Here is a 25326-nt window from a genome sequence, read left to right on the forward strand (position 1 = left end):
CCACGCGTGCCTGTACTACGCACGGGCCCCATAAGGATACGACCGATAAGGCAAGTATCAATTGCAGTCGAAGGTGTGTTCCTCTCTCTTTCGCTCTCTTTCCCTCTCTCTTCCTCTCTCTTCCTCTCTTTCTCTCTCTTATGCCTTTGAATGATATCTGGATCGTGTCCTTTTTTATGCATCCGTACCCTTTCACTTGACCTTTGCAAGGCTCAAAGATCCATACCTCATCAGTTTAATAACTGTCCATCTAGACAAACAGGCGCAGCCGATAAATAAAGGATTTAATCATGAAGATCTACAAAAACGAACAGTACAGTCATTGATTGTCCCAGTCTCTGTGGATGCCTTTGAACTCATCGGCTGCAGTGGTCGTGAAAGTCCCTTCTTCCTCCCCAGACCTGGATATATCGGTTGTTATGATGGGTCTTCCAATGGTCGTTCTTCGTACATCCATAAGAACTTGCGAGTCGTCTGGAGTCTCTGATGATAAAGCTGAGCAGGCGCGATGATAAAGCTGAGCAGGCGCGATGATAAAGCTGAGCAGGCGCGATGATGTTTGTTCTTGAGTTAACCAAGTGGTCCATAGAGCTGATATCGATGGAACATCTGCTTGAAGCAATATTTACAAAAAAAGAAGAAAAGCGAGTGGAGCGAAAAGAGGTCCAAGAACGAACCTCATACCTAGTATGTATGTGATACATGCAGAAATACCTTGTTCCTGAACGGCTACCGTAGACCACAGTGATCTGCACTAATGTGATCGTCATCGCTTTACCCTAACTCTGGGTTTCAGGATGCTTGCGGCTTCTGTGTCATGTCGGCCTTCTGGTCGTTCGCGTGTTCTTTGAAATAGTCTCTTTGGCCGTCAAACTCGATCTGCTCCAGTCAGCTCCCTCGCATACATCTCCATGTATCATCATCCGACTTAATGTTGGGTCGAGCATCCAGTGATCCTTTAGAATCGGGCTCTACGCCGCAAATTGTACGTCCCAGAAGCGTGTTAGTCCTGTACTGACTACAGAGCCATCGGTGTCCTCTACGGAGACCGCAATGATCTGCATTAAAGTCAGAGAACGATATTGCAGCCTTCTCGTCAGGGCGCAATATAATTAATTTTTCACTAGCTATTTCAGTTCCATATTTCTGTCGCCAATCTATACCTATTTAATCCACATCCTATCCTAGACTCATCCTTCTCCTCCTCATCTCTGCAAAAAATTCTAGGCGGATTACTAGGATAGTATTCACTTCAGCTTAAATCAGTGCTCCCGACTTTTTTTTTAGCAAAGAGAATACTGGCATAGTACACAACAACACGAAACACTTGTCACAGCTACTATGAGATGCTCTTCCATCAATTATGTATGTGTTCGTAGGACGTTATCGTTGATCCAGTGCTATTTAATGGCACCTTCGACCGGGAGTAGAATAGGTGCAGGGAGAAAAGCGGGAGCGATGGCCATAGTGAAGCACTGGGCAGGGCGTGCAGAAGGAAAGCAAGAAGAACAGGGCAGATCAAGGGATTCGGCGAGGCTGTTTGCCCCCAACCTGTGTCAGGTGTTTGTCAGCTGCAGATTTTTATCGGCGGTGGCGGCAATCTATGCATTACCTGAGTGCTCTTCTATGCGCGCGTTCAAGAGTGCTCATTACGGTAACAAAAACCTGTGCAGGAACCTGACCGAGACAAAAATGCATGCATGTGCTGTTTGTTTTGCTTCGTGTCACAAACCGATGACCTTGTTCCTGAAACGCCTATTCTCCAACTTTGCGTGGCCTCGTTGAACGTCGATGTCGGTGTCGGTAACCGGTCTGGCTGCTGCCATTGACGTGTGTGTGTGTGTGTCAAGATCTGGCTTGGGCCGCAACCCATTGTAATGGACACGAGGAAATTATGAGAGAAAGAAAAAATACTGCTGCTCAAAAAGTATTGGAAAAGGTGTCATCAAAGATAAATTGGTGCAACGGACTTTCTTTGTGCCTCTTACCGTTCTACAGCGTGTGTGTACCAATCAATTCAACTCAAGTAAGCACCGCCGACACTTCAGCTGCTTACACCTTCAAAGTGTTCATCCCGTCCTCTGCACTCTTTGAATCTCATCTTCACTCTCTCCCATCCAACTACCCATTCACCAAACCCCACTCCTTCGGCGCTGAAATATCCTTCCTCTATACCCCCCTACTCTCACGCCCTCATAGGACTCTAGTGCCGAATACTCTCGCATCTTCTTTTACCCGATTTTACTAAATTGCTCGCCACCTGTCATATCGGACCGCTCTCCCTTCCCTCTCGCTCACACTCTCAATCCTTTAATTCGACCAGCACCCCTATCCCTATATCACAACAGCCATGGAGATGGACTCACCATACGACGACTGGAATAAAAACATCCATGCAGTCATCACCTTCCTCGAGCCATTCTTTGACGACTGGCGAAGTTATGCGAGTCTAGTCAGCGCACTACTGGGTGTCGGAGTCCTTATTATGGAGAACCAGGTGTTGCTGCGGATGCGAATGGGACGCTGGGAGATCCTTGGATACGTCTTGTGTAGGTCCTCCCTTTTTTTTTTTTGCTCCAAGAATCAATTGCTCAGACACTCTTTCGTGGTCTATCCGATGGTCACTGCAGCATTGGTCACCATTGCTATTGGCCCAATTGCCTATGTTTCATATGGCTCGTATCTCTAATGGTCCTTTCCTCCCTATTTTTCTTTTATTTTCTAGGGTGTATTGTAAGTTGATATCTGGCCCATGGAGGGGAGGGGATCTCATTACTTCCACAGCAGAATCACTCTGATGTTGGAACAATCTCGTTGCCATTATGGTCAGGGCAGCAGGATTCAAATTTGTTTTGCGTCTATGGCTGTATATTTGTAACAAACAGGACCAACAGTCAGCTGCAGGGCGGGAGAAAGGGATGCTACTGCATTGCTATTACCGATGCACGAAAACAACGTTTAGCAGACTAAGGATAGCGGGAAAAAAATGAAAAAGGAAGGATTCATCGTCTCCTTGCCGACAGGAGACGGCTATTGGGCGATATGGACCTAGATGCCTCCCCTAGTTCTACAGCACTCCTCTCCTTTTCTCTCCAGCTTTTTCATCGGGAGGCAGTGTTGATATCTCTCGGCTTTTGGCGCTTGTGAATCCGTATTGCAAAAGAAATTAGAGGCGACAGGAACACAACAGACATTTGCATGTGTCAACTGCAGTTCTAGACAACGAAATCTAGATAGAAGAAGAGAGTGCTCTTTTATGGATACATCGCCATTGACATCTCGGAAAGCTAACGTTCGCTTCGTTTTTGCTGAACACAGATCTCGTCCATCCTTGGGCCTATCTTTGACATTGTCGTGATGCTTGGGCTGTTGGCATACTGCCGTCAGAAGAGGTACTTTTTTTTTTCCTTTTTTTCTTTTTCTCTTTTTGAGCGACTCTTGTTGATAAAAACCACAGCCCTCTGATGTGGCTGTAGTGATTGTATGGTAATTATGAGAGCCTCCTTTAACAATCCTTTATTACTTTGTTTCGAAACTATTTCTAGTTCGCGTATGCATATCACAAACGAGGCCATTGCGAAAGGTATGGCATCTCATCAACTGCACAGCAACAGAAAATGTGGTGAACGGGCCATGATGCGGACAAATATGTGCAACTAGAATCGACACTCAACAGACAGGAACGGCGAAGACAACAGAGCCGCACATGGGGGGGGGGTCTCTTCACTAAAGTGACAGGACTAACCAGTCGTGAAATTTTTTCATACGCCGTACCCAATCGAATAGCATTGCTGCCTCCTCCAGTAGCCGCAAACTACAGGATTATGGGTCTCGTTTGTGTCACGGCATCATTCCTCACGATGTGTTCGAATATCCTGTATATGCTGCGGGGATGGGAAGAACCCCTGCCGTTCTACGACTGGTCCTCAAACGGCATTCGATGGATGACCAGCCAGCTTTGGTATGCCATCGGCATGATATTTCTTTTCCATGTCGTGACGAGACCAGCTCAGAGCGGCGTGGTCCTGTTTGGCAAATTTCCACGAGATCTGTGGGCGTTCAAGGTATGGATAATAGCATCATGGCTCTGCATCTCATTGGACGGGGACATGTCGGAGGTACTAATACCGTATTTTTTGTAATCCTTCTTCAGTGGTATCTCTGCATCCTTTATCTCCCCGTGCGCTACTTGCTCCTGGGGCTGTGCGATCTGCATCGTGAGAACAAGCGCGTTCTGATTCCACTAGAGATCGTGGTTGATATTGTGCTCTACAATGGCCCGTTCCTGACAACACTCTTGCGACTGCTCTACCTGGCATGGAAGGTTGCCTATGACGAGGCCGTGCTCACAGGTGCGATCTATGCGGACGAGTCCGGCCCTGTCGGAAATCCGGCCCAGAGCATCGGCTCATTTTTCTTTTCCAATTCAGACAACACCAGTTCACAACGCGATATTTCCGCTACCCGTCCAGGAAGAAGTGGATATGTGGGGTTGGCGATGGAGGACTTGGATGAGGCTGAGCAAGGACAGAGTCGGGCCATGGGTCAGGGAGAAAGCGGAAGAATTTCGTCCGGCTCAACCAATACATCTTCAGCTGTCAAGTTCAAAAAGTCTGGCCATGGAGATAGTTTGGACAAGCGGAGCGGCAACAGCCATGGGAGCAACGTCAGCAACAACAGCAACAGCAACAGCAACATCAGCCCGCCAGCTTATGACAACAGGGATTACTCACCCAAGAACCTGTCCCCAAAGGCATCGTCCAAGGGCTCACCCAGGAGCTCATCCCGGACTTCGCCCAGGACGTCCCCAAAGACGAGTAGTCCATTGAGGAATGTTGTCTTTAGCTTTGATTCGTCCGATGAGGATGACAATGACGAGGACGGTGTTGCGCGCCAGGACGACTACTTGCACGCGTAGAGGACCCATAGAATCTTTTTTTTTTTTTTTTTTTTTTCACCTTGGATCGGAAAGGCTAACAACCCCATGGAAAAAAAAAAAAAACTCCCCAGGTGGAGCGCAACTATACCAAGCAGAAAAATCGACAGACACTCCTATCTTGAACCATTTACTCAGGATTGAATTTGCCCAAGGCTCAGGCTCAAGGAGGGAGGTTCTAGTCCCAACAAAAAATTGTTGCTCCATCGCTCATTCCTTATATAAGGGCGCTTTCTACTTTGCCCAAATCCCTTGCTTCCTCGCTTTCTTCATCCTTGCCGTTTGTTATTATTATTTTCTTCCTTCGTTTCAGTTCACTTGCCTTTGATCTAGACGATCCGCTTTGATGTCTTTTTCTTGAACTTCACATACCTTGTTATTTTGCTGCAGTCCTTTTTTCGCTCCACCATGTATAATCCTGTATAACATCACCCATAATAAACGTATCGATAATTCCTTCTTCTTCATCTTTCTCTTCTTACAACTTTTGCTCCGCTCTACTATTCGTGCGTGTTCCTTTTCCTTCTCTTGATCTCCACACTTGACTCTACGGCTTTTCCTCTGACGAAAATTGATCGAATCTGAACAAAAAAAAAAAAAAAAAAAAAAGACAAAGACAAAAAGAGCCAGCAAGGTCGCACGCTGCTGGCATGATCGGGATGGAGTTGAGGCGAATGGCCAATTTTCGCCGAGCACTCCTTGCAAGACGGAGGTACCTCCCAGTCTGATCAATTGGGTCGCATGAATGCGGCCAATGGTTAACGAAAAACGTTGGATTGTTTTTGTCCGCACCCGTACACAACGCGCATTTTTTTTTGGTTCACAGCCAATAATTGATTTGATGGTGGAGAGAGGTGGGTGGATGTGGGATGGAAGAGTACTTTGGAGGCAGGGCGCTCCTTGCAATGGGAAATTGCGGAACGCGGTAGGGGGCGCTGCTGTGGCTGCATAAGTGTATACGGGGACGAAAGGTAGATTGCGGTAGCTCTGTGTATGTATGGGGTTTGTGTGTGCGTGTGAGAGAGAGAAAGAGAGAAAAAGGGGAGCCAGACTGCGTACTTTGTTCACACCTACAAGTCAGTTCCGAAAAGTTCCTCTCCTTCGAGATAGAAAGTGCATGCGTGCGTGCGTGCGTGCGAGAGATATCCGCGAGAGATACCTCAGAGTCCGAGATGGAGAACGAGCTGAGCACGGGTTGGACAAAGTAGGTTTGTGGAGAACGAGGACCAACCCAAAGCGACGGCAGATAGGGATTTGCCCGCGAATCAGTCCGCCCCCACAAATTGGCCGTGGGTAAGGTTTTTGGCAGAGGAGGGAGGGAAGAGGGGAAGACCAGGCACGTGATGTGGCTGCCTCCGGATACTCACGGATTTGTCCAGGGCACGACTTCCATTGGACTGGACTGAATAGGACTGAATAGGACTGAATAGGATATGTGGCATGCAATATGTGATATGTGATATGTGATGTGTGATATGTGTGATATGTATGGATGTATGTGTGTGTGTGTGTGTGTGTGCAAAAGAAGAAGAACGTGGGTTTAAATGATGCGGTCGCACCGCACACCGCCCTGCTGCAGGTATAAAAGGCCTCTCTGCCTCGCTCCATTCCCCATCTCCTCATTCCAAACCGCTCTCTCTTTCTCTCTTTCTTTCTTCCCCACTCCTCCCCACTCTCCTCGCCCTTTTCCGTGGTTGTTTTCTCACCTTTTCTTGTAAATCTATCTATCCTTCCCAAAAAACTAAATCCCTCGCGGTTCCTCCTTCATGTCTCTTCGCGCCCTGTCCTCTGTCTCAAGACCCCTCCTCCTCAACTCGTTCAAGAACATCATCAAGCCTCAACAGCCAAAGGTAAACAGCTCGTCTAATTCTCTTTGATACCGCCTCGTCCTCACCCCGATGGCCGATCGAGTCCATATCCCTAACTTCATCTTCCAATCCACATTCCAAAACAGATCGTCTCCAGCATGCTCTACAGAAACTACACCAGCGCTGCTCCCGCGACCATCCCCGGTCTGGGCCAGCCCGACATGACCAAGGGTCCCCTCTACCGTTACGATACCGCCCTTCCCAAGCTCCCCGTCCCCACCTTGGCCGAGACTTGCGCCCGCTACCTCAAGTCCGTCCGTCCCCTGTTGAACGATAAGGAGTTCGCGGAGACCAGCGCTGCTGTTGCCGAGTTCCAGAAGCCCGGCGGTGTCGGTGAGGAGCTCCAGAAGCGTTTGCTCGCCAAGGCCAACGACCCCAAGACCGTCAACTGGCTCGAGGACTGGTGGAACGATCTCGCCTACTTCGGATACCGCGATCCCGTCGTCATCTATGTCTCGTATTTCTATGCCTACAAGGATGATCGTCTTCGCAAGAAGCCCACTCAGCGCGCTGCCGCCATCATCCAGGCCGCCATGGATTTCCGCAGACAGGTTGTTGACGAATCCCTGGCACCCGAGATGGTCAAGAAGAGCCCCCTGGACTCCTCGACCTACAAGTACATGTTCAACGCCTGCAGATACCCCGCCAAGCCCAGCGACTTTGAGCTGGCCTTTGACCCTGCCCAGAATAACCATGTGGCCGTTGTCCGCCACAACCAGTTCTTCACCTTTGATCTGATCAAGGATGGCAAGGTGTTGAGCACCGCCGATATCGAGGCCCAGTTGGATGCCATTGTCAAGCTGGCCGGTGACCGCAAGGACCCTGCCATTGGTGTCTTGACCTCTGACAACCGTGATATCTGGACCGAGGTAAGCATCTGTGATTCAGTTGATCTGCTGAACATTAGGATGGTGCTGCAATAACAAAGGCGCAGTGTGCGCCAAGGAATGATCGGTCGGCCCGACACTCGACCGTTGGATGACAGGGATGAAAAAGCGAGACATGAGGGATCAATGGTTGTTGTCGAGCGAAATCCGCTAAGCGGATCAATGATGAAGGGCTCTCGGTTTTTGTCCTCTTCTTTTTCAGCCCGTTATGACTATGTTACTTTGTTGTGAAGACACAGCGCAAACCGACCGAGGGAGGCATTCACTCTCACATGGATTTGGATAATGGACGCAACAACAACAACAACCACAACAAAGCAGATCATCGCTTTTTTTTTTTTAATGTCTTGCTATCGCCGTCATCTGGCCAGCTTGACAGTAGAGTGGCCAGCTCTCAATTCGACTCGCCTCAACCCAATTCAGGGCAAACCGAGCGATTACTTTATTTGGACAGAATTGAAGTTTATTTATTTTTTCTGGGGAAGAGAAAGCCATCCCGTCGGCGAGTGCGCTGTATGGGCGAGACTCTGCTTCATAATTCATTCTGCCGTATCCGTCCCTCCCCCTCTCGGCTCTTCAAACGGCCTGCTTATCTTCTCTTCACATGGGCACAAGGACGTCAGTTGGGCACAGACGTTCGCTTCTACGTTCAGCCTCAGCCAAGCGTACATCCTCCGACCCGCACACATGCACACCACCACAACCACACGTACAACATCTCTAACCATAAAAAACATTTTTCGTGCCTACCCTGATCGGCAAATAGGCCCGCAAGACCCTCATCAACGCCGGCTCCCAGAACGAGGAGCTCCTCCGCAAGATCGAATCTTCGGTCTTCTTGCTCTGCTTGGATGACTCCAGCCCCGTCACTCGCGATGAGGTCTCTCGCGCCTGCTGGCACGGAGATGGCCGCAACCGCTTTTTTGACAAGGCCCTCCAGTTCATTGTCTTTGAGAACGGCAAGGCCGGTTTCATGGGCGAGGTATGGATCTGCGAGCCAGCGCTGGCCCTTGTCTATCTGGCTAGCGATGAATTGATAACACTAGATTATTAACCTTTTTTATCCCTGGAATGTTTGAATCTATGTAGCACTCGACCATGGACGGAACTCCCACTTGCCGCCTGAACGACTATGTCTGCACTACTCTGGCCCAGAACAAGATTGACCACGGTCCTGCCACTGTCTCGTCCAGCTTGGAAGCCCCCAAGAAGCTGAACTTTGCTTTCAACACTGCCGTCCATAAGGCGATCGAGACCTCAGAGAAGAACTTTGAGGAGCTGATCGGCAAGCACGGCCTCCATGTCCAGAACTATGAGGGATACGGCAAGGGCTTGATCAAGAAGTTCAAGTGCTCCCCAGATGCCTATGTCCAGATGATCATCCAGCTCGCTTACTACAAGATGCATGGCGTGTCTAACCCCACGTACGAATCTGCGCAGGTCCGCAAGTTCCAGCACGGTCGCACTGAAACCTGCCGTACTGTCAGCACCGAGTCGGTTGCTTGGGTCAAGTCCATGGAAGATCCCCATATCTCTGCTACTGACAAGACTGCTTTGTTCAAGAAGGCACTTGAGTCGCATGTGGGCTACATGGCCAGCGCTGTCGAGGGCAAGGGAGTCGATCGCCACCTGTTGGGTCTCCGTCTGTCGCTCAAGTCGCACGAGAGCAAGCCCGCGATGTTCACACAGGAGGTGTTCAGCCGCTCGAGCCACTGGAACCTGTCAACGTCTCAGCTTTCTGGCGAGCACTTTGATGGATACGGTTGGGGTGAGGTCGTCCCCGATGGTTACGGAGTCGCATACATGGTCAACGAGAACAACTTGAGCTTCAATGTTGCGTCGATGAAGGAGATGCGCCCTGAGCGTCTGCACCACTACCTGAAGGAGGCTGCCACGGAGATGAGACAGCTCTTTGAGCAGACCCTACTTGAGGCTCCCAAGTCGAAGCTGTAAACGATCAACGGCGCTGACTAAGGATGGGCGATATTATGGGGGGAGGGGGTTTTTCTTCTTTAGACACACAACACCACATTACTTATTTCAATGGCAATAAATGACATGTATATATACAAAAAAAATATATATATATATCGCTTACCAACCTGGCGACATTCGAGGTGTCTTGTTTGGGTCATCTGGAGATGGACTATCTGTGTGGTATGTATGCATATGTTTTACAACGCGTCTAAGCAAGCCAGGCCAAACGGGGAGAAAAAGAACGGGGAAGAGGAACTCCTGTAGATCCAGGCCGCTAATGCGCGTGGGGTGATCTGGCGACACCGAGTGGGCAAGGTGTTTGACTCGGCTAGGCTAAGCGCAAAAGCAGAAGTGGGGGTCACACAGCCCATCGGCCAACTGGGAGCACGCTTTTAAGATTGGCTGCCTATTCCATTCTCCTCATCATCTTCCCCATCTTCCCCAACCACAACTCTTCTTCTTCTTCTCCGGTCCACCAACACTTTTCTCTGGATACTCACACTTTGTGCTTTCGGTCCATTCCTGACACCGCAACCGCTACACAGATACCCCCCCTCCCGAAACATCAATACACCAAGTACAATGAAGTTCCTCGAGTACGCTGGAATAGACGCCATCAACAGCGCGCTTGTCTTTGAGACACCCGAGTGCAAAGTATACGGCAGAGTCGAGCCATACTCCTGTAAGCAACAGCAACCCCTACTTTTGAGCCGTTGTATCCTATTGACACCAGAGATGGGGGAGAAGCAAGCGACTGGCTCTTCTTCTCTCATGTGTCTTCACGAGGAAGACTATGCAATTGTATCATCTCCATACATATAACGCGCGCAGATTCCCCATCTCACCTTCTCTGTTGTTGCCTTCATCTACACTTTACGGGTTGTCCAATTGGCGTTACCACTACTACTACTTCTAGGCAAAGCAGCAGGGGCAGACAAGAAGCTGTACAAGCAAATCGAGATCAAATACGACCCTTCGAACAGTCCGCCGGACGAGGCCAGTTTCCGGAGCATCATTTCACCCTTTGGCCCACTGGACCAACCGGCCTCCAGAAGAACGTTGTTCTACTTGATCGGCACCCTGAATGCTTCGTTCCCTGACTATGACTTTTCGTAAGTAAGGGGGGAGTTCATACTCGGTCACTCGTCTTTCTCCTCCTCCTCTTCCTCCTCCTTATTTTTTTGGTCTTGGGGAGTTCAACTGACTCTTCAGCCATTGACACGACGTAGCGTTTGGGTCAGGTCAGGTAGCTCGCTGAACGGACCAACCATGTGACTATGTAAAAGTGCGGGGACGAACGGGCGAAGACGAATGATATCATTTTTGGGGTATTTGAGTGTAGACAAAACGGATCGGGACCTGAAAAAATAACCTTCTCTCTAGATGGGCCAGGCGTAAAAGATGGATGTGTCAATAATGATCCGTTTTCCTGTCAGCATTAATATGTCAAGGAAACCAGAGATGGATGTTTCGTTCTTCATTAACTGAAGTTGTTGTTGTTACTGCTTTACTTTTGTTTGATTTGCCCGCTTGGGTATAATAGAGATGCCAAACCTGAGCAGTTCCGGAAAGAGCCATCGGTGTCGATGGTGGTCAATTCTGTGAATGCGACGCTGTTGAACCATGGGAACGACCGTGCGGTCAAGGAGCTCCGAATTTGGGACTCGATCGATAACCTGATCGATTTCGAGGACTCGGATGTGTACAGCTACAATCCAGAGAGCGATTCGGACCCGAACGACGAGGAGGGTGGCGGGACCTTGTAAGTGCCCATAATTGGGTTTGTGTGTTTTGGGTCAAGGAGGTTATATTTTCCTTTTTTTTTTTTTTTTTTTGGTGAGATTGGGCGCATTGTATAGGTGTCTCGCTGTTCCAATGCAAGGAGGGTGAACACGGAATAGAAGGTCAGGAAGAAGGCGAATGCAGCTAACGAATCTATTTTCGTACGAAATGCTGTGCATTAGATGGTCATTCAACTACTTTTTCTTTAACCGGAAACTCAAGCGCATTATTTATTTCACAATGAGAGGTGTCAGGTACAGTGCATGATTTTCCTTATGGCAGGGGGAAGACATAATTTGCTTGGTCGTTTGATTGAAATGAAGAGGGACGAGATTGTGTGCTCAATAGCAACTACGTTTTCTTTTTTTCCGATCCATAGCTATGGCGCACCATCAGAAGAGGGCGAGGACGATGACTTTTCGGACATGAGCGATGATGACATGGGATTCGGATATCGCAGGAGAGGGTGCGTTACTTTCTTGCACAGCTGTATGCTCGAATGAACGACAACAAAAAGACTCTGTTCCTCTGACCGACTGTTATTTTCGACTACAACTTCTAGATTGCGATATGATGACTATGTCGCCGGAGAGATGGACATGCTGTGAACATGGGGAATTGCGTCTTGGGACAGTTCCAGCGTTTGATCTGGAGGCTTCCCTCCACCTCACGCACCATGTTTTCATGTCTTGATCGTGGATAAGTCCTGCTCGAAATATTGCACTCTGGTATATGATGTTTGATCTCCTCAATGCCCCGTAGCGAGACCCGGTCTGTTTGTCAGTCTCTTCCCGAGTCGCTGACAAAAGAGAAAAAAAGGATTTCCAGCTACCATGGTTCCATGGTGCCCGCGTCTCTTTGTTTCTCCTACTCCCTTCTTGGCGCTTGTCCTCTTGCCATGGGAGTCTTTGTTTTTCTCTGCCCCGTCTTTGCTCCTGACGTTTCTTCTTTTTCGCTGTCCATCCGTTTGTCTGCTTTTGGTCCGTCTGCCTTACTTACTTGCCTTGCCTTGCCTTGCCTTGCCTCTCTCACTCTTTCACTCTCTCTCTATCCCTGATCTTCCGTTCCGTTCGATTCCCTATGCCCTTTTGATAATAAATCCTAGTCCTATATATTCTCTCTCTCTCTTTCTTTCTTTTCGAGCACTCTGTCGCCAATTTTGTTATATTGGGTACGGAGGAAAAAGAAAAAAAAAAAGGAGTGGTTCGGTCATTTTTGTCGCCAAAGAACAGGAATCTGTTCTCGCTTTAGGTACAAAAGGACGAGAAAAAAAATGCCTGTCGCCAAGTGTTGGTTACTTGGGTACAGTGCGCTAGGGAGGCCAATCAAAGGTTTTATTTTTTTCCACTTTCTTTCTTCTGCCTGATCCTGTAGGATACGTTTGTCCGGTGAGGAAGAGAAAGTGTCTGCCGTGGCTGATATGATTTGGTAAGAGAGATATATATGAAAAGCGTGTATACTAGGTATATTAGATATATTAGGTATATTAGATAGGGAGCGATTTTGTCGTGGAGGGTTGAGTAAAAAAAAATACGATTTGCTTTGTTTTTTGGGGACGTGGGGGTGAGAGAGGATCTGGAGGTGATGTGGTGAAGAAATAAACGCTTTTTTTTTTACGCGTCGCGTTGTTCAGTCCGTGTTATTATTACTCAGATAACGAAGGAAGGAAGGGGGAGATGCTTATTATCTACACAATTTTGATTGTGTGTGTGTCGGGCTGGTTCATCTTTTCATCCTTCCAAAAAAAAACGCCTCCATGCATGTCATAGTAAAAAAGAAACATATTTAGATACCACTACCATTACCATTCCTTACCTCTACGAGTTTCTATTAAAAGAAAAAAAAAGTCGTGTCTGATTCTCTATCTGCACCCCTCCCAACACGCGACGCGATTCTACCATTTTTTTTTTAGCAATTTGTCTTTCTAGTCGATTGACTCTGCGAATCTATCAGACCTAACAAGCAATGATCTACTACGGTTGTCCTTTCCACCAATGTAGAGCCAATCCACAGTCGCCAAAAGACAGGTCACATTCCCCGGGCCTGCTCCCCCCTAGGGCCTGTGCAACAATCGCCACTCCTCATCAGTGTGCTAAAAAGCTGAAAGTCTTTGAATGATATTTGATTCGTGTCTTTTTTTTTCGCCCGTACCCTTCCGCTTGACCTTTGCAAGGTTCAAAGTTCCATACCTCATCAGTTTAATAGCTGTTCACACCTAGACAAACAGGCGCGACCGATAAATAAAGGATTTAATCATGAAGGTCTACAAAAATGAACAGTACAGTCATTGATTGTCCCAGTCTCTGTGGATGCCTTTGAACTCATCGGCTGCAGTGGCCGTGAAAGTCCTTCTCCCTCCCCCCAAGTCTGGATAATTCGGTTGATATGACGGATCTTCCAATGGTTGTTTTTCGTACATCCATAATAACTTGCGAGTCGTCTGGGGCCTACGATGATAAAACCGAGCAGGCGCAATGAGGTTTGTTCCTGAGTTAACCAAGTGGTTCATAGAGCTGATATCGATGGAACATCTGCTTGAAGCAATGTTAACAAAAAAAGAAGAAAGAAAAGCGAGTGGAGCGAAAATAGCTCCGAGAACAGACCTCATACCAAGCAAGGATGTGATCCATGCAAAATTGCCTTGTTCTGTCAAGTTACTACATGAGGTTCCACCGTGGCATGTATTGCTTCCTTTTGTGCAGGCAGGGTAAAATAGACATTGGCGACAATAATAAAGGTAAGACGGACAAAGTGAGACGAAGAGCGTCGTGTTTGACACTCCTAACCCGGGTCCTAGACAGGGGAGACCGGTTCCTGACGCACCCCTGTCTGGGTTAAGCACCTTGGCTGGGGTCGCGACAGACAGGCAACCATCAAACCTGGATCCCTTCCCCTTCAGCACCATGCACGGACCCTATGGCCATGATCCTTCATATGCCTGCTCCACTGCAGTTAAAGTGAGAAACACAGCAGTCTTGTTGTGGAGCGGCACAAGACTGCACAGAGCCCACCGGCATGCATACGCTGAGAAGCATGCCTTTACCAGGAATTTCTCTAGTAGATACAGTCCTCTTCAGTGCGCAGAAAGTGCCACCAGAGTAAACCTGGCTGCTATAAAAGCCCTCCCTTCCCCCTCGGTATTTTTTTTTTTCATTCCTCGCCTTCAACGTCAACCACCTTCCTTCTCTTTACAGCTCACCAACAGCTCTTCAGTTGCCCCCCTTCCATCTCGCCAGAACATTTGGCCGACATATTCGTAAAAGCCAATTTACAACAACTCCCTTACTCCTTCACACATTCCTCTCTCCCCCGTCAAAAGTCATCATCATGAGGACCGCTACCTTCTTCGCCTTCTTCATGGCCATGTTCGTCATGTTCTGCAGCGCCTTCGCCTCGGCCGAGACCGCTCTTAAGAAGCGTCCCCCTGCGTCCGATGTCGCTTTTAATACCGTCACCACCCAAATGACCAAGGTTTACAGCGACATTCTTGTCGAGGCCTTTGCTAATTCCTGCACCGATGCCAAAATTGCCACTGCTATCAAGACCCACCTCAAAACTGTGGTCACGTAAGGACCTTAATTGACTCTGTGTCTCTCCAAATCCCACTTGTTATACTTTATTTTATTTCATACTATCTCCATGGAGTTGTGTTCTTGAGTTGACCCGAGGTCGACTGGGCCTCATATGAACACTATGTGCCAGTCATCCTGGGGTGATCGGTCACTGTGCAGCGCACTGTGTATTTGCAGCTGCATCACCTAGCAGCCGAAGGGTCGAGACTCTATTCCTTAAAAGAGATTTGGGTGTCGCGTTCTTTACTTTCCCCACGTTTTCCTAGCCTCGGATTGGCAGATGAGCATGCACACCACATCCGGGTCGTAAAGGCAAGGCTATGGGGTGGCCCTAAGCCATGCTGTGGCCCTATATCTATCTAGCCTAGTGCTTGTGCCACAATGAGCACATTCCGTTCCTGACATTTCTTTTTCTTCATTCTTTTTAGTATCTTCGGCATTAAAACCGGTACCAACGTTAAGTTAAATGCTGATATCCAGGCCAAAGTCAAGGTTGCTTTTGAGGCTGTTCTCGCTGCTGCGATCAAAGACGAGTTCACCCTCAAATTTAAGTACAGCCTTACTGCCTTCATCGTCAGGCAATGCCCCAAGAAGGATGCCGCCTGCATTAGGCGCAATGCCAAGAAGATCGTCAAGATGGCTGCCAAGTTGACTGTCGAAGCCGCGGGCAGGATCGTTGTCAAGGTCCAGGCCAAGCTCGCTGTCGAGATCGAGGCTGCCATCAAGCTCGCGATTAAGCTATTCTTGGGCAAATCGATCTTCATCAGGGTCAGCTTCACCGGTTATGTCAAGGTCTCCGCTGCTCTCATCGCCGAGATCAAGGCTGCTGTTGGCTTGTGCGCCAAGGCCTGCGCTGCTATCCAGGTTAAGGAGATCTCCACGATCAAGACCATCTGCTCCGCTTAATTGTGGCAGTAGAAACTTGGCACTTTGTCAGTCTTGTCTAACCTCCTCCCCTTTCCTTTTCCTCAAGCTATTCTTTTTCTAAATAAATATCGGTATAGTTAAAGGTGCCATGGTGCATCTGAATTTTATTTTCTCTCCTTGTATTGTCTCCATTGTTTTTGCCATACGTGCCTGGACTACGCACGGGTCCCATGAAGATACGACCGATAAGGCAAGTACCAATTGCAGGAACTTCCAGTCGAAGATGCAAAAGGGACACACAGACGAGACGAAGCAGATACAAGTATTTTGATTCATAAAGAGTTCTATCGGAGAATGCGAGGACGTGTCCTTCTCTCTCTCTCTCTCCTATGTTTTTTTTTATAGCAATTTATCTCTGGAGTCGATTGACCCGGCGAATCTATCAGACCTAACAAGCAATGATCTACTACAGTCGTCCTTTTTTTTTTTTTTTTTTTTTTTATTAACATAAATCCCCATGAGCACGCGACGCATGGTCCGCAAAGGATCTACTACAGTCGTCCTTTCCACCAAAGTAGAGCCGATCCACAGTCGCCAAAAGACAGGTCACATTCCCTGTGCAAACAATTGCCATGCCTCATCAGTGTGTTAAAAAGCTGAAAACTCCTTGTTACAAGAAGGCTATCATCCCCATCCCCTCCATGGTTGTCAAATCGCCTCCTCCCTTGCAGGCAGTCCAGCAGCGCCCGATCCGCTGCGCGACGCGATTCTACCCATCTATTTTTTTTTATTTTTTTTTTCGCAATTCCACTTTGTTTGATCTCTCTACCAGTCTTCAGAAACGGTTCCTATGACCTTCTGTATCCTATCCATTCCATTGCTGCCTTTGTAGGGGGCCCAGGGAGGGGCCAAAACCGGCCAAAAAGGCCCTCTAAAAAGGTGGATAATGGGATGGCAGGGATTGTAATGGGTATATAGAGGGCTGGAAGATGAAGGAAATCCACCAATCACAGTCCCTCAAAAGGCAGTGACAGTCTGGGCTTGTAGGATAATGGATAGTCCCCTAGACTTCGAATCTAGTAATCCGAGTTCGATCCTCGGCAAGCTCAACTTCTGAGTTTCTCTTTTTCTTTTTTTTTTTGGGATGAATGAAAGTGTAATGACGAGCTTGTTCTTTTACAAACACGTTGTCATTCTGTGCCGCGTTTTCTTCCCTTTTTTCATTTTTGTCCGGTTTTTCTGTGGTCCCATTCAGACGGCATCAATTATCGTACACACTTAGTTTTATCCTTGATCTGGCGCGTCGTGTATTGCGACATGGATGAATAAACAGTTGGTACGGCGGTGGTCTTTTTTTAAGGAATAATCTGCTTGGCAACCTGGGTTGTCAGTCCTATTTGACAACCTATACGGAAGTGCAATTGCTACGTTGAATATGCAAGTCAATCCCCGCAGGAAACCCATGTAATTCATTTACCTTGGAAATCGGGCTTATGGCCCAAGTAATACCCTCTCGTGAATCAGCCGCTCAGATTGCCTTTATCTTCGGCGAATGCATCAAGTATTTTACATGTACTTCCTGCAGGTGTTGTCAAGTGAGAGCGTCAACCCGGGTTGTCAAATATGTTATAGATTGTCCCTTTTTTGAAAAAAAAACAAGGGTTTGGGAACTCAGTCGAAAGTCCAATCTACTGCAATAACCGATATCTTTGTTGAATGCAACAGGGCTGTTGAGGGATCAGTCCCTTGCATTTGATCTTTGTTGCACTCGTGTATCCGTTGGATGGATCGGGAGGGTCAATTAAAAATAACAATATATTTAAGGAGATTACTTGACGACGACGCGCCATAGACATCAACTTGACCTCCCTCCTTCCCCAAAAAGTCGCTGCAGTAACCTTTTTGGTATTTAATATTGTCAGCAGCTTTGACAAAGACGATATCTTGATCATTTCTGGGGGAGGAGGAGGAAGAAGAGAGGTCATTTCGTTTGATGAGTGTGCAGGGCAAAGGCTTATTGGTAGCCACGTTATTGATCGCCGTTTGCGCTGCGGAATTTAATTTTTCTTTATTGGTTTATCCATCCTATGTCCTGTCGTTCTTGTCGGTTCGCAGCGAGTATGTGGACTAAAAGAGTGCATGCATTCTCCGGGCTTGGGGCCAGATTTGGAGCAGAATCTGATTACGATTTTTTTTTTTTTGTATGCGACTCTCTCATCGTCTGTGTTGTACATGTACACGAGGCCAAGTATCTACATTAGGACGGGTTGAACAGCAGCCAAGTCAAAGTCCGAAGGAAGGGTAGACTAGACTACGAGCGGCTCACTCTTTTTGTATTTTTTGCGCCCTATGTGTACGGGTGCATGTGTGTAGTCTACGAACGTATGCACAAACGAAACGGTCTTTTTTAGCATGTCATGCGATACGGTGTGCGATGCAACGTACCCTGCCAACGCGTGGCGTGTTCGCTTTTGCTTTTTTCTTTTGCTTTTTTTTTTTCTCTTTCCCGGGGTCGAATAGCTGTTATAAGCGAAAGGCATCACTTCCCCCCTCTCCAACTAGGCTGTTTTCCCGAAGAGCTAATACCGTGTGTATTGTATTATACGGGTGTGCAAGCGCGCTTGTCTATGTAAAACACAAGCGTATACGCTGTTTGTGTTGTGTGTGTGTGTGGATTGGTGTCTCTCCTTCCTGGCCAAGGATCTGATAAGCGACTGACTTGCGTGTGTGTATGTGTTCACCACTTTTGCTCGCCCATCTTTTATTTTTTTTTAAAGTTTGAGTGTCCGCGTTATCAGATCCGAGTCAGGATTTTTTGTCAATTGGTTCCGCCCTATTGAGAAAAATATAAGAATAAGCTGGGCTGGGAAAAAGTATCCCCATCCACCACCACCGCCATCGCCGCTCTCACATAGAGGTCAAAATGGGGAGCTGGAGGTGAATGGTCAGTAGGGTGGTGCTATGCCTCGTCTCGAGGCTGAGGTATCCGTCTTCTTTTGACCAAGCGTGGTAATAAATACCATGTGTCTGAAGTGAGGATGCGACCTCAAGGGTTCGTTCTGGTCTTTTGAAAAAGGACTTGTTGCTCCGAGATGGACTGTAAAAAAAAGATGAGTGCTCACTCGAAACATTTACTAGGTCCAAAAGAGTTTTCCGGACAAAAAGCGATTACATATGTATGCCATAAAAAAGGATACTCTACCTTTTAATTAGAGAATAGGGAAGGATTCTCCAGCTTCCAAAGAGAAAAAGAAACAGCCGACCGAGAAAGAGAAATGTATGGTTCAATTGGTACATGCCTTTTTTTTTATAAGAAAAAAAAAAACTGGGTTCTGTTACGGTCTTAATGCGACACCATATTCCCGAGATGAGATGGTTCTTATGGTATGGGCCCTCTGTCATCTATTTCTGCGTTAGCATTCACGTTCTCTACTGGCAAGTTCAGCTCCGGAAAAGACAAGACAGACATGGGACACAGGGCAAATAAGGTACCGAGGTCGAGCAATGGTGTCATCTATCACCAGCGCGCGCTTGTCTCTCTCCATCGTTCAGTGTCGTCAAGAGCGAGAACAAGAAGTGTAGGCAGCGGGTGCTTCTTCATGTTTGTTTGAGTGTAGACGACGAGCATCAGAGAGGTGACCCCGGGTCATCCGGGCTGGCAGCAGAGTGGATGAGTAAGGTGACAGCATCGGAGAGACAGTGGGCCGATTGTTCGCTCGCTGGGCAAAGTGGCTTTTTGAGCGAGGATCTGATAAGACTTTTTTGTTTTATCTGTTCCCGCGACGAAATCTGCACCTTTTCACTCTCCTTCGCTCTCTCCGCCTTCCCCGGATCTCACTCGCACGCTCTCTATCCCCACACTCTTCTCATTCCAACTCATCTTCTCATTCGAATCAGCCCTCCTCATCCCTCACTCCACTCCACCACCCTAATACCTGCCAAGCCTTGTCCCGGTTAAACCCAAATTCACAGGCATCTTGCTAGCTCCCCCCCAGCAACTCTCTTACACACACGCAAATCTCACAGCACTCAGTCCCACATACCATGTCAACCTCAACACTCCAGCTGCTGCCCACAACTGCGACAGAGATCGCTCAGCTCGACCCCGCAACCCTTGCATCCATCCCTGGTGTCGCCTACGACCTCAAACGCCTCAAAGTCTACTCGTCCTGTCTTCGCTGCAGAGCCAAGAAGGTCAAATGCGACCGCAAGGAGCCCTGCTCCCGATGCGAGAAACATAATGTCGAGTGCTCCTATCGTGAACTCGCCTCTGTCCAACTTGATATCCGCCAATTCCAGCGACACCTCACCAACCCCAGGATCCGAAAGGATGGCGCAGGCATCATCACCTCGACCGCGACCCCGATCATCACCTTGCCCTCGGGTGATACGGCCGTGCTCTCCCCCTCGACAACGGCGGCTGCCACATTGATCGCTGCAGCCAAGGCAACAGCTTTGACGGGTAACGGTGACGGCAACACGAAGAAGACACATGGGGAGAGAAGATCGGCAAAGTCTTCCTCATTGACCTCTACCTCTATCCCAGCCTCGCCTGTGGAGTCATCCGCATCCAAATTTGCGCTTGAGAGCACTAGCAGCACCGATACAGAGTCGGATACCCCGACACGTGCTCACTCGAGCAAGGCTGCTGCCATGGCGCGCGCCAAGGTTAACAAGCTTCAACGCCGCAAGTTTGCTGCCAAGGTTGCCAAGAGGGACCGTGTCGAGTTTTATCGCCAGGTCCAGGCCGATGATGACATGGACGACGACGACGATGATGATGAGGAGGAGGAAATCGAACGTGTCGTCCTCAGAGATAACGCAAACTCGGCCGCAAGACGCGCATATGCTCATGCGCAGTCGTCCGACGTGAACATGTCGTCCGAAAGCGAGGACGACGAGAACAACATCCCCATTTGGAAGGCCCAAGCCGTGGGCAAGCACAAGCAAACTGCGCACGAGCAGGAGCTGGCCGAGACGTTCGGCCTGGCCGCGTACCTCAAGGCCAAGGAGATGGAGTCTGGTCAGGCCGGTCAGACCATCGATTATGATATAGAGTTGGAGCGCGCCTTGGTCCAGCGCCTGCCTACGTCTTTCTCGCGTCCGGACCGCTCCCTGTCGCGCGCTCGCAAGTATGCCCAGGCAGGGTATAACCCTTCGCTGCCCTATGCCCGTCCATCGTACTGCCAGCTCTCGAGCTTGTCAAGCGCCGTACCCCTTCCTGTGGCCGCTCATTGCTGCTGCCAGATTGCGGCCAAGCAAGGCCAGGCTCCCGGAACCTGCTATTTCTCCGGAAACACGAACCGGAGTGCGGCCTATGACAGTTCCTCGATGTCTCCTCCGCCTCAGACAATCGGGTACGACCAGGGGGATTCTGCTCGCATCCAATACTCGCCCTCATGCCAGCCCTCGTACACGCCCAAGGACGAGACCGCGACTGCCAAGCCCGACTGGTCCGCATCTTCACCCGCATCGTCCATGATGCCTCCACCTCTTGCGCCTCTGCGAAAGCTTGACATTGGGGCCACGTCTGCATCGACCTCTCCGCTGACATCTCCAAGGATCGAATTGCCGCCGATTTACCTCCCAAGGCTGCCGCCATACCCGACCACACCTGCGTCGTCGGATCTGTCGAGGTTCCAGGTGGGACGCGATGGCGATGCGGAGAAGCCGCCGCTAGAGATTGCGTGCAAGTACAATGAGCCGAATGTGGACGCTTGGGATATGATCGAGAAGCCGATTTCGAGGACGGTGCCCGTGACGACGAAGCGGGGTCGTTCGGTCAAGATGGAGATGGGTTGGATTCTTTCGTAAGAATGAAGAAAGCACACGCGTTCATTTCCCTCTCATTCTCTTTCTTTCTTTCTTTCTTTCGATCGGTCGACCGTGAAAGACGTTGATCTTTTTTTTTTTCTAGTTATTTTTATTGCATATTTGAAGTTTTCTTGTTGATAGTTTACACATTCATAGCGATCTATTTGTAATTCACCATTTTTTTTTCTTTGCATTTCTTTCATATGCTGGTGACAAACGGGTAGTTGGTAGCATTTTCTTGTTCAGATACTCAAAAAAATCCACCAGTCTCAACAGCATATTATATATATACGTCGTCTTCCACGCGTTTGTTCGTTTTTTTTTTTTTTTTTTTTTTTTTTTCTTTTTTTGCTCGCTGTGCGTTTTCGAAAAAACCCTAATCGCGTCAATAGCAACAACAATAACAATAACAATCAATCGTCAATGGGTGAGAGGAGGGATAGGGGAAAGTTCTAATGGATTATATTAGGTGGAATGGCATTATGTAGTGTCATACGATCATTACTCATGTCTATGGTTTGTAGGCTACAGAAATATGAAAAAAAAAAGAAAAAAAAAAGGAATAGAAAAAGGCAGGAAGCACAACATATAAACCTTCAGTTTTTAAACGGCACTGGGTGCAGGAGCAGCAGCAGCCTGGGCCTTCACGTACGCGGCATATTTCTTTGAAGGCCTTTGGGGAGTGATGGGGACAGTACCAGTGGACTCGATTCGGGGCAAGAAGAGTGCCTGGGGTCTGTACTGCAGTGTGTACTCTAGACTCTTCTCCTTGAAGTATTTGGGGACCAACTTCAGGAGCACCCATCGGGCAGCACTGTCCAGCCATGTCTGTTACATTTTGAAGAAAACCAAGACGATGGGATGTAAGGAATTAAAAAAAAAAAAATTCAAGCAGATCATAAATATATATACATATAATCAAGTCCCTACCTTGCCAGCCATGACGGTCGACATTTGTTGGCTCGCGCTGAGTTCTTTCTTCATGGTCGGGAAGCGTTCCTCATAAAAATCATCAAAAGCCTTGGTGATGTTCTTTTGGTTAGCCGTTGGCATCTCGTAGATCGCGTTCGCGAGGATGACGGCGTCGAGGATCGCGTTCAAGGCCCCTAGTTCAAAAGATGTTTTTAAGGTAGGGAGGTAAAAAGAAAGGCAAACTGTCAGCAAAACTGATTCGCCATCCCCCCTCCTCGTAGTAGGGGGGTTTTCAAACAAAGAAAGAGCATGCATCGCTAGAAAACCCATCAACCACCTCTACCGAAGTTGGGAAGCATCTTGAGAAGAAAGGGGAAGGGTAAAATATGAAATGTTAATCATTAATGTCGTGGTATACAGCCGATAATGACATATAGAAGAGAGTGACAATATCCGAGGTCAGGGTATATCGACTTACCTTGTGGGCGGCTGCAATCGATGGGATTTTTTTTTTTAAAAAGATGACAAAAAAGCATGGTAAAAACAAGGTGTTAGTGACCTTTTTTTATCATCTCAGCGCTTTTTAAAAGCTGGTTCAGAGAAACTCATCGAAACGCTATACGCCAACATACCATCTCCGATAAGCACAGTACGTCCGTGCTTCCAGGTCTCAAAGACCTTCTCCTCGAGGACGACCTTGGAAATGGCCTCCTTGGGCGTGTTGTCGAACAGATCTCCAAGTTCACCCATGATGGCCAGCTTGTGGTGCTTCCATGCCTCGGGCAGCTGGTTGATATCGAACATGTTGTAGTCCGCATTCAGCCAGTTCTCATATAGCTTTGGGTCCATGTCCTTGGACTGCAGGTCGATTCTCCAGCAGACACGGTTATCAGGGATTGTGAAGTACCTCCACTACAAGATAAAAAAAAAAAAAGACAGTTCAGGTCAGTATGCGCACAGTTGAAATTTTATTCGCGTAAATTGTTTGTGAACTTACAGTCAACCCACGTTCGTCACCAATCACAGTATCACAGTGCGACTCCTTATCGTCGAGTCCCTCATAGTTGCGGGGGTTCAACGAATCGGTGGTGCCGAGGATGCTCATGTAATGGCTAACGAGTTCCTCCTCATCCGACTTTGGCAGGATGCCCTCCTTCTTCATCTCGTCGTATAGGGCCTGGCGAACGCCACTGTAGGCACCGTCGGCTCCGATGAGGATGTCACCCGTATAGGTGCTGCCGTCCGCACAGGTGATCGTAACACTCTCGGTATCCTGAGTGAGCGCAATGATCTTCTTGCTCATGTGGATCTTCTCCTTAGGGACGCGCGACATGAGGAGGGCGTGGAACTGAGGACGGGATGTGATCATGGAGTCATAGCCGGTCCTGTGATATTTTGATCACAAAAAATGAAGACGCGTTTTATTAGTAACAGAACACATAGAGACATGCGGCATATGCGGATGCAAGGGATGGCTGTATATTTGTACACGGAAAAAAAAATCCGGTTCTGCAGGGCGATGGTGTAACATGTAACATCAGGAGTGGTACAATCCGACCTCCATCTTTTTTTTCTCCTCCACAAAGTAACGAACACTGTCGAAGGAACTTATGAACTTACAAGACCCTGTTCTCCTTGAGACGGATCTCTCGGATGACCTCCATATCCTCCTTAAAGATGGTGGTACCCTCGATGATTTTGCAGATGGACTTGAGGTCCTCGAGGAGACCGAGCTGGTCCATCAAAGGCATGACATTGAATCCGAGACCTGTGGCCGATCCTAGGGGTCGGACCGTCTCGTAGCGCTCAAAGATATCGTATTCGATGCCAGCCTTGTCGAGAAGGATGGCCATGATCAGACCGGCGATGCCGGCGCCTGCGATGAGGACTTTGGGAGGTGTGTTATCTGGCATGCTAGATGGGGGAGGTGTAGTGTTATAGGTGTAGGGTGATGGAGTGTGAAGGAAAAAAATTATTCAAGGCGAAATTGATGAAGGGGGAAGAGAACGAATCGCGAGGGGTGAACAAGTGGATGAGATGAAGGATGGATGAGATCGCGAAAAATGGATGCGATGAATGAGCTTCCTTTTCTGATTGGGTTTTTTTTCAGATGAGGAGCACAGAACGGAGATCCTTTGCCCAGCTCGACGTTCCATCAAAATAACTGCGTGCAGAATACAGTTGTTCATTCATTCATGCGGGATGATAGGCGAGCGAACCGAGGAGACACTGGACAGGAAGAGCTAGTCTGGCCATTGTCATTGCCCATTGACCCTAATAATATTAAACGTAAGACAGGACGAGAGCAGCAGAAGCAACTGGACAGGAGGAAAACAGGTTGCGCCTTGCGGAGTCGAGAAGGGGCAAGGATCGCCAACGGACTTTGGTTTTGCATGCCCATGATTCGATATGTACCATGCATGTAGACTACGGTAGGATGCATAGACTACATATAGAACCAACAAAGAGGCGGAGCATTGGCTCACGTTGTTATGTTGTTGTTTTTGTGCATCGACAAATGCGCGCGTAAAGATGGGGACTAGTTGCATTTCAAAGAGCATGCCCATCTGTTTGACCGCCGGTTACACATGTTCTTCATTCATTCATTGCGCTTCACTCACACCCTTGCACCCCTCTTCCTAGTCTGTGTCGCTCTCCTGCGCGGGGCGGTGTGTGGATTTTTTTTTTTTTTTTTTTTGCAAGCCCTTATA

At 48.3% G+C, this 25326-nt stretch overlaps 6 protein-coding genes and 1 non-coding gene across 7 annotated transcripts; 6 read left to right on the top strand and 1 right to left on the bottom strand.

The window, feature by feature from the left end:
• Positions 1–1998: 1998 nt before the first annotated feature.
• On the top strand, positions 1999–4955 carry BC939DRAFT_437139 (uncharacterized protein). The gene is made up of 6 exons (XM_051553659.1): positions 1999–2549; positions 2726–2733; positions 3319–3392; positions 3546–3583; positions 3787–4064; positions 4154–4955. The coding sequence occupies exons 1-6, from the start codon at positions 2351–2353 to the stop codon at positions 4916–4918; spliced, it is 1362 nt and encodes a 453-aa protein (XP_051416952.1). The 5' UTR covers positions 1999–2350; the 3' UTR covers positions 4919–4955.
• Positions 4956–5548: 593 nt separating this feature from the next.
• On the top strand, positions 5549–9800 carry BC939DRAFT_186757 (acyltransferase ChoActase/COT/CPT). Its single transcript, XM_051550492.1, has 5 exons — positions 5549–5648; positions 6735–6786; positions 6891–7673; positions 8458–8673; positions 8781–9800. The coding sequence occupies exons 1-5, from the start codon at positions 5587–5589 to the stop codon at positions 9642–9644; spliced, it is 1977 nt and encodes a 658-aa protein (XP_051416953.1). The 5' UTR covers positions 5549–5586; the 3' UTR covers positions 9645–9800.
• Positions 9801–10041: 241 nt separating this feature from the next.
• Positions 10042–12034, top strand: BC939DRAFT_437153 (repressor of RNA polymerase III transcription Maf1). Its single transcript, XM_051553660.1, has 4 exons — positions 10042–10350; positions 10585–10780; positions 11212–11430; positions 11633–12034. Exons 1-4 carry the CDS (start codon positions 10251–10253, stop codon positions 11715–11717), a joined length of 600 nt encoding a protein of 199 aa, XP_051416954.1. The 5' UTR covers positions 10042–10250; the 3' UTR covers positions 11718–12034.
• Positions 12035–14739: 2705 nt separating this feature from the next.
• BC939DRAFT_489247 (uncharacterized protein) lies at positions 14740–16021 on the top strand. Its single transcript, XM_051559410.1, has 2 exons — positions 14740–15016; positions 15451–16021. The coding sequence occupies exons 1-2, from the start codon at positions 14778–14780 to the stop codon at positions 15926–15928; spliced, it is 717 nt and encodes a 238-aa protein (XP_051416955.1). The 5' UTR covers positions 14740–14777; the 3' UTR covers positions 15929–16021.
• A 905-nt stretch (positions 16022–16926) lies between these two features.
• On the top strand, positions 16927–16998 carry BC939DRAFT_t18. The gene has a single exon. It is a non-coding gene; the product is annotated as a tRNA-Arg (tRNA).
• A 2703-nt stretch (positions 16999–19701) lies between these two features.
• On the top strand, positions 19702–21849 carry BC939DRAFT_437176 (uncharacterized protein). The gene has a single exon (XM_051553661.1). The coding sequence runs from the start codon at positions 19934–19936 to the stop codon at positions 21701–21703; it is 1770 nt and encodes a 589-aa protein (XP_051416956.1). The 5' UTR covers positions 19702–19933; the 3' UTR covers positions 21704–21849.
• Positions 21850–22191: 342 nt separating this feature from the next.
• On the bottom strand, positions 22192–24926 carry BC939DRAFT_437178 (uncharacterized protein). Its single transcript, XM_051553662.1, has 7 exons — positions 24236–24926; positions 23613–24000; positions 23248–23527; positions 23094–23104; positions 22959–22974; positions 22634–22809; positions 22192–22531 (listed from the first exon to the last, which is right to left on the bottom strand). Exons 1-7 carry the CDS (start codon positions 24526–24528, stop codon positions 22307–22309), a joined length of 1389 nt encoding a protein of 462 aa, XP_051416957.1. The 5' UTR covers positions 24529–24926; the 3' UTR covers positions 22192–22306.
• Positions 24927–25326: the final 400 nt, after the last annotated feature.

Source organism: Gamsiella multidivaricata (genome assembly GCF_025024155.1).
Source record: "Gamsiella multidivaricata strain RSA 2152 chromosome Unknown BC939scaffold_4, whole genome shotgun sequence".
NCBI lineage: Eukaryota > Fungi > Mortierellomycota > Mortierellomycetes > Mortierellales > Mortierellaceae > Gamsiella > Gamsiella multidivaricata.

Excerpts from the sequence above, each read along its gene's own strand:
- BC939DRAFT_437139 (XM_051553659.1), top strand. The coding sequence starts at position 2,351 with ATGGAGATGGACTCACCATACGACGACTGGAATAAAAACATCCATGCA. Across the intron at positions 3,584-3,786 it reads AAACGAGGCCATTGCGAAAG|CATTGCTGCCTCCTCCAGTA; the intron begins GTATGGCATCTC and ends CCAATCGAATAG. Across the intron at positions 4,065-4,153 it reads GAGATCTGTGGGCGTTCAAG|TGGTATCTCTGCATCCTTTA; the intron begins GTATGGATAATA and ends ATCCTTCTTCAG.
- BC939DRAFT_437178 (XM_051553662.1), bottom strand. The coding sequence starts at position 24,528 with ATGCCAGATAACACACCTCCCAAAGTCCTCATCGCAGGCGCCGGCATC. Across the intron at positions 24,001-24,235 it reads CTCAAGGAGAACAGGGTCTT|GACCGGCTATGACTCCATGA; the intron begins GTAAGTTCATAA and ends AAAATATCACAG. Across the intron at positions 22,532-22,633 it reads CGACCGTCATGGCTGGCAAG|ACATGGCTGGACAGTGCTGC; the intron begins GTAGGGACTTGA and ends AAAATGTAACAG.
- BC939DRAFT_489247 (XM_051559410.1), top strand. The coding sequence starts at position 14,778 with ATGAGGACCGCTACCTTCTTCGCCTTCTTCATGGCCATGTTCGTCATG. Across the intron at positions 15,017-15,450 it reads CACCTCAAAACTGTGGTCAC|TATCTTCGGCATTAAAACCG; the intron begins GTAAGGACCTTA and ends CATTCTTTTTAG.
- BC939DRAFT_437176 (XM_051553661.1), top strand. The coding sequence starts at position 19,934 with ATGTCAACCTCAACACTCCAGCTGCTGCCCACAACTGCGACAGAGATC.
- BC939DRAFT_437153 (XM_051553660.1), top strand. The coding sequence starts at position 10,251 with ATGAAGTTCCTCGAGTACGCTGGAATAGACGCCATCAACAGCGCGCTT. Across the intron at positions 10,351-10,584 it reads CAGAGTCGAGCCATACTCCT|GCAAAGCAGCAGGGGCAGAC; the intron begins GTAAGCAACAGC and ends TACTACTTCTAG. Across the intron at positions 10,781-11,211 it reads TTCCCTGACTATGACTTTTC|AGATGCCAAACCTGAGCAGT; the intron begins GTAAGTAAGGGG and ends TGGGTATAATAG.
- BC939DRAFT_186757 (XM_051550492.1), top strand. The coding sequence starts at position 5,587 with ATGATCGGGATGGAGTTGAGGCGAATGGCCAATTTTCGCCGAGCACTC. Across the intron at positions 6,787-6,890 it reads TCAAGCCTCAACAGCCAAAG|ATCGTCTCCAGCATGCTCTA; the intron begins GTAAACAGCTCG and ends ATTCCAAAACAG. Across the intron at positions 7,674-8,457 it reads ACCGTGATATCTGGACCGAG|GCCCGCAAGACCCTCATCAA; the intron begins GTAAGCATCTGT and ends ATCGGCAAATAG.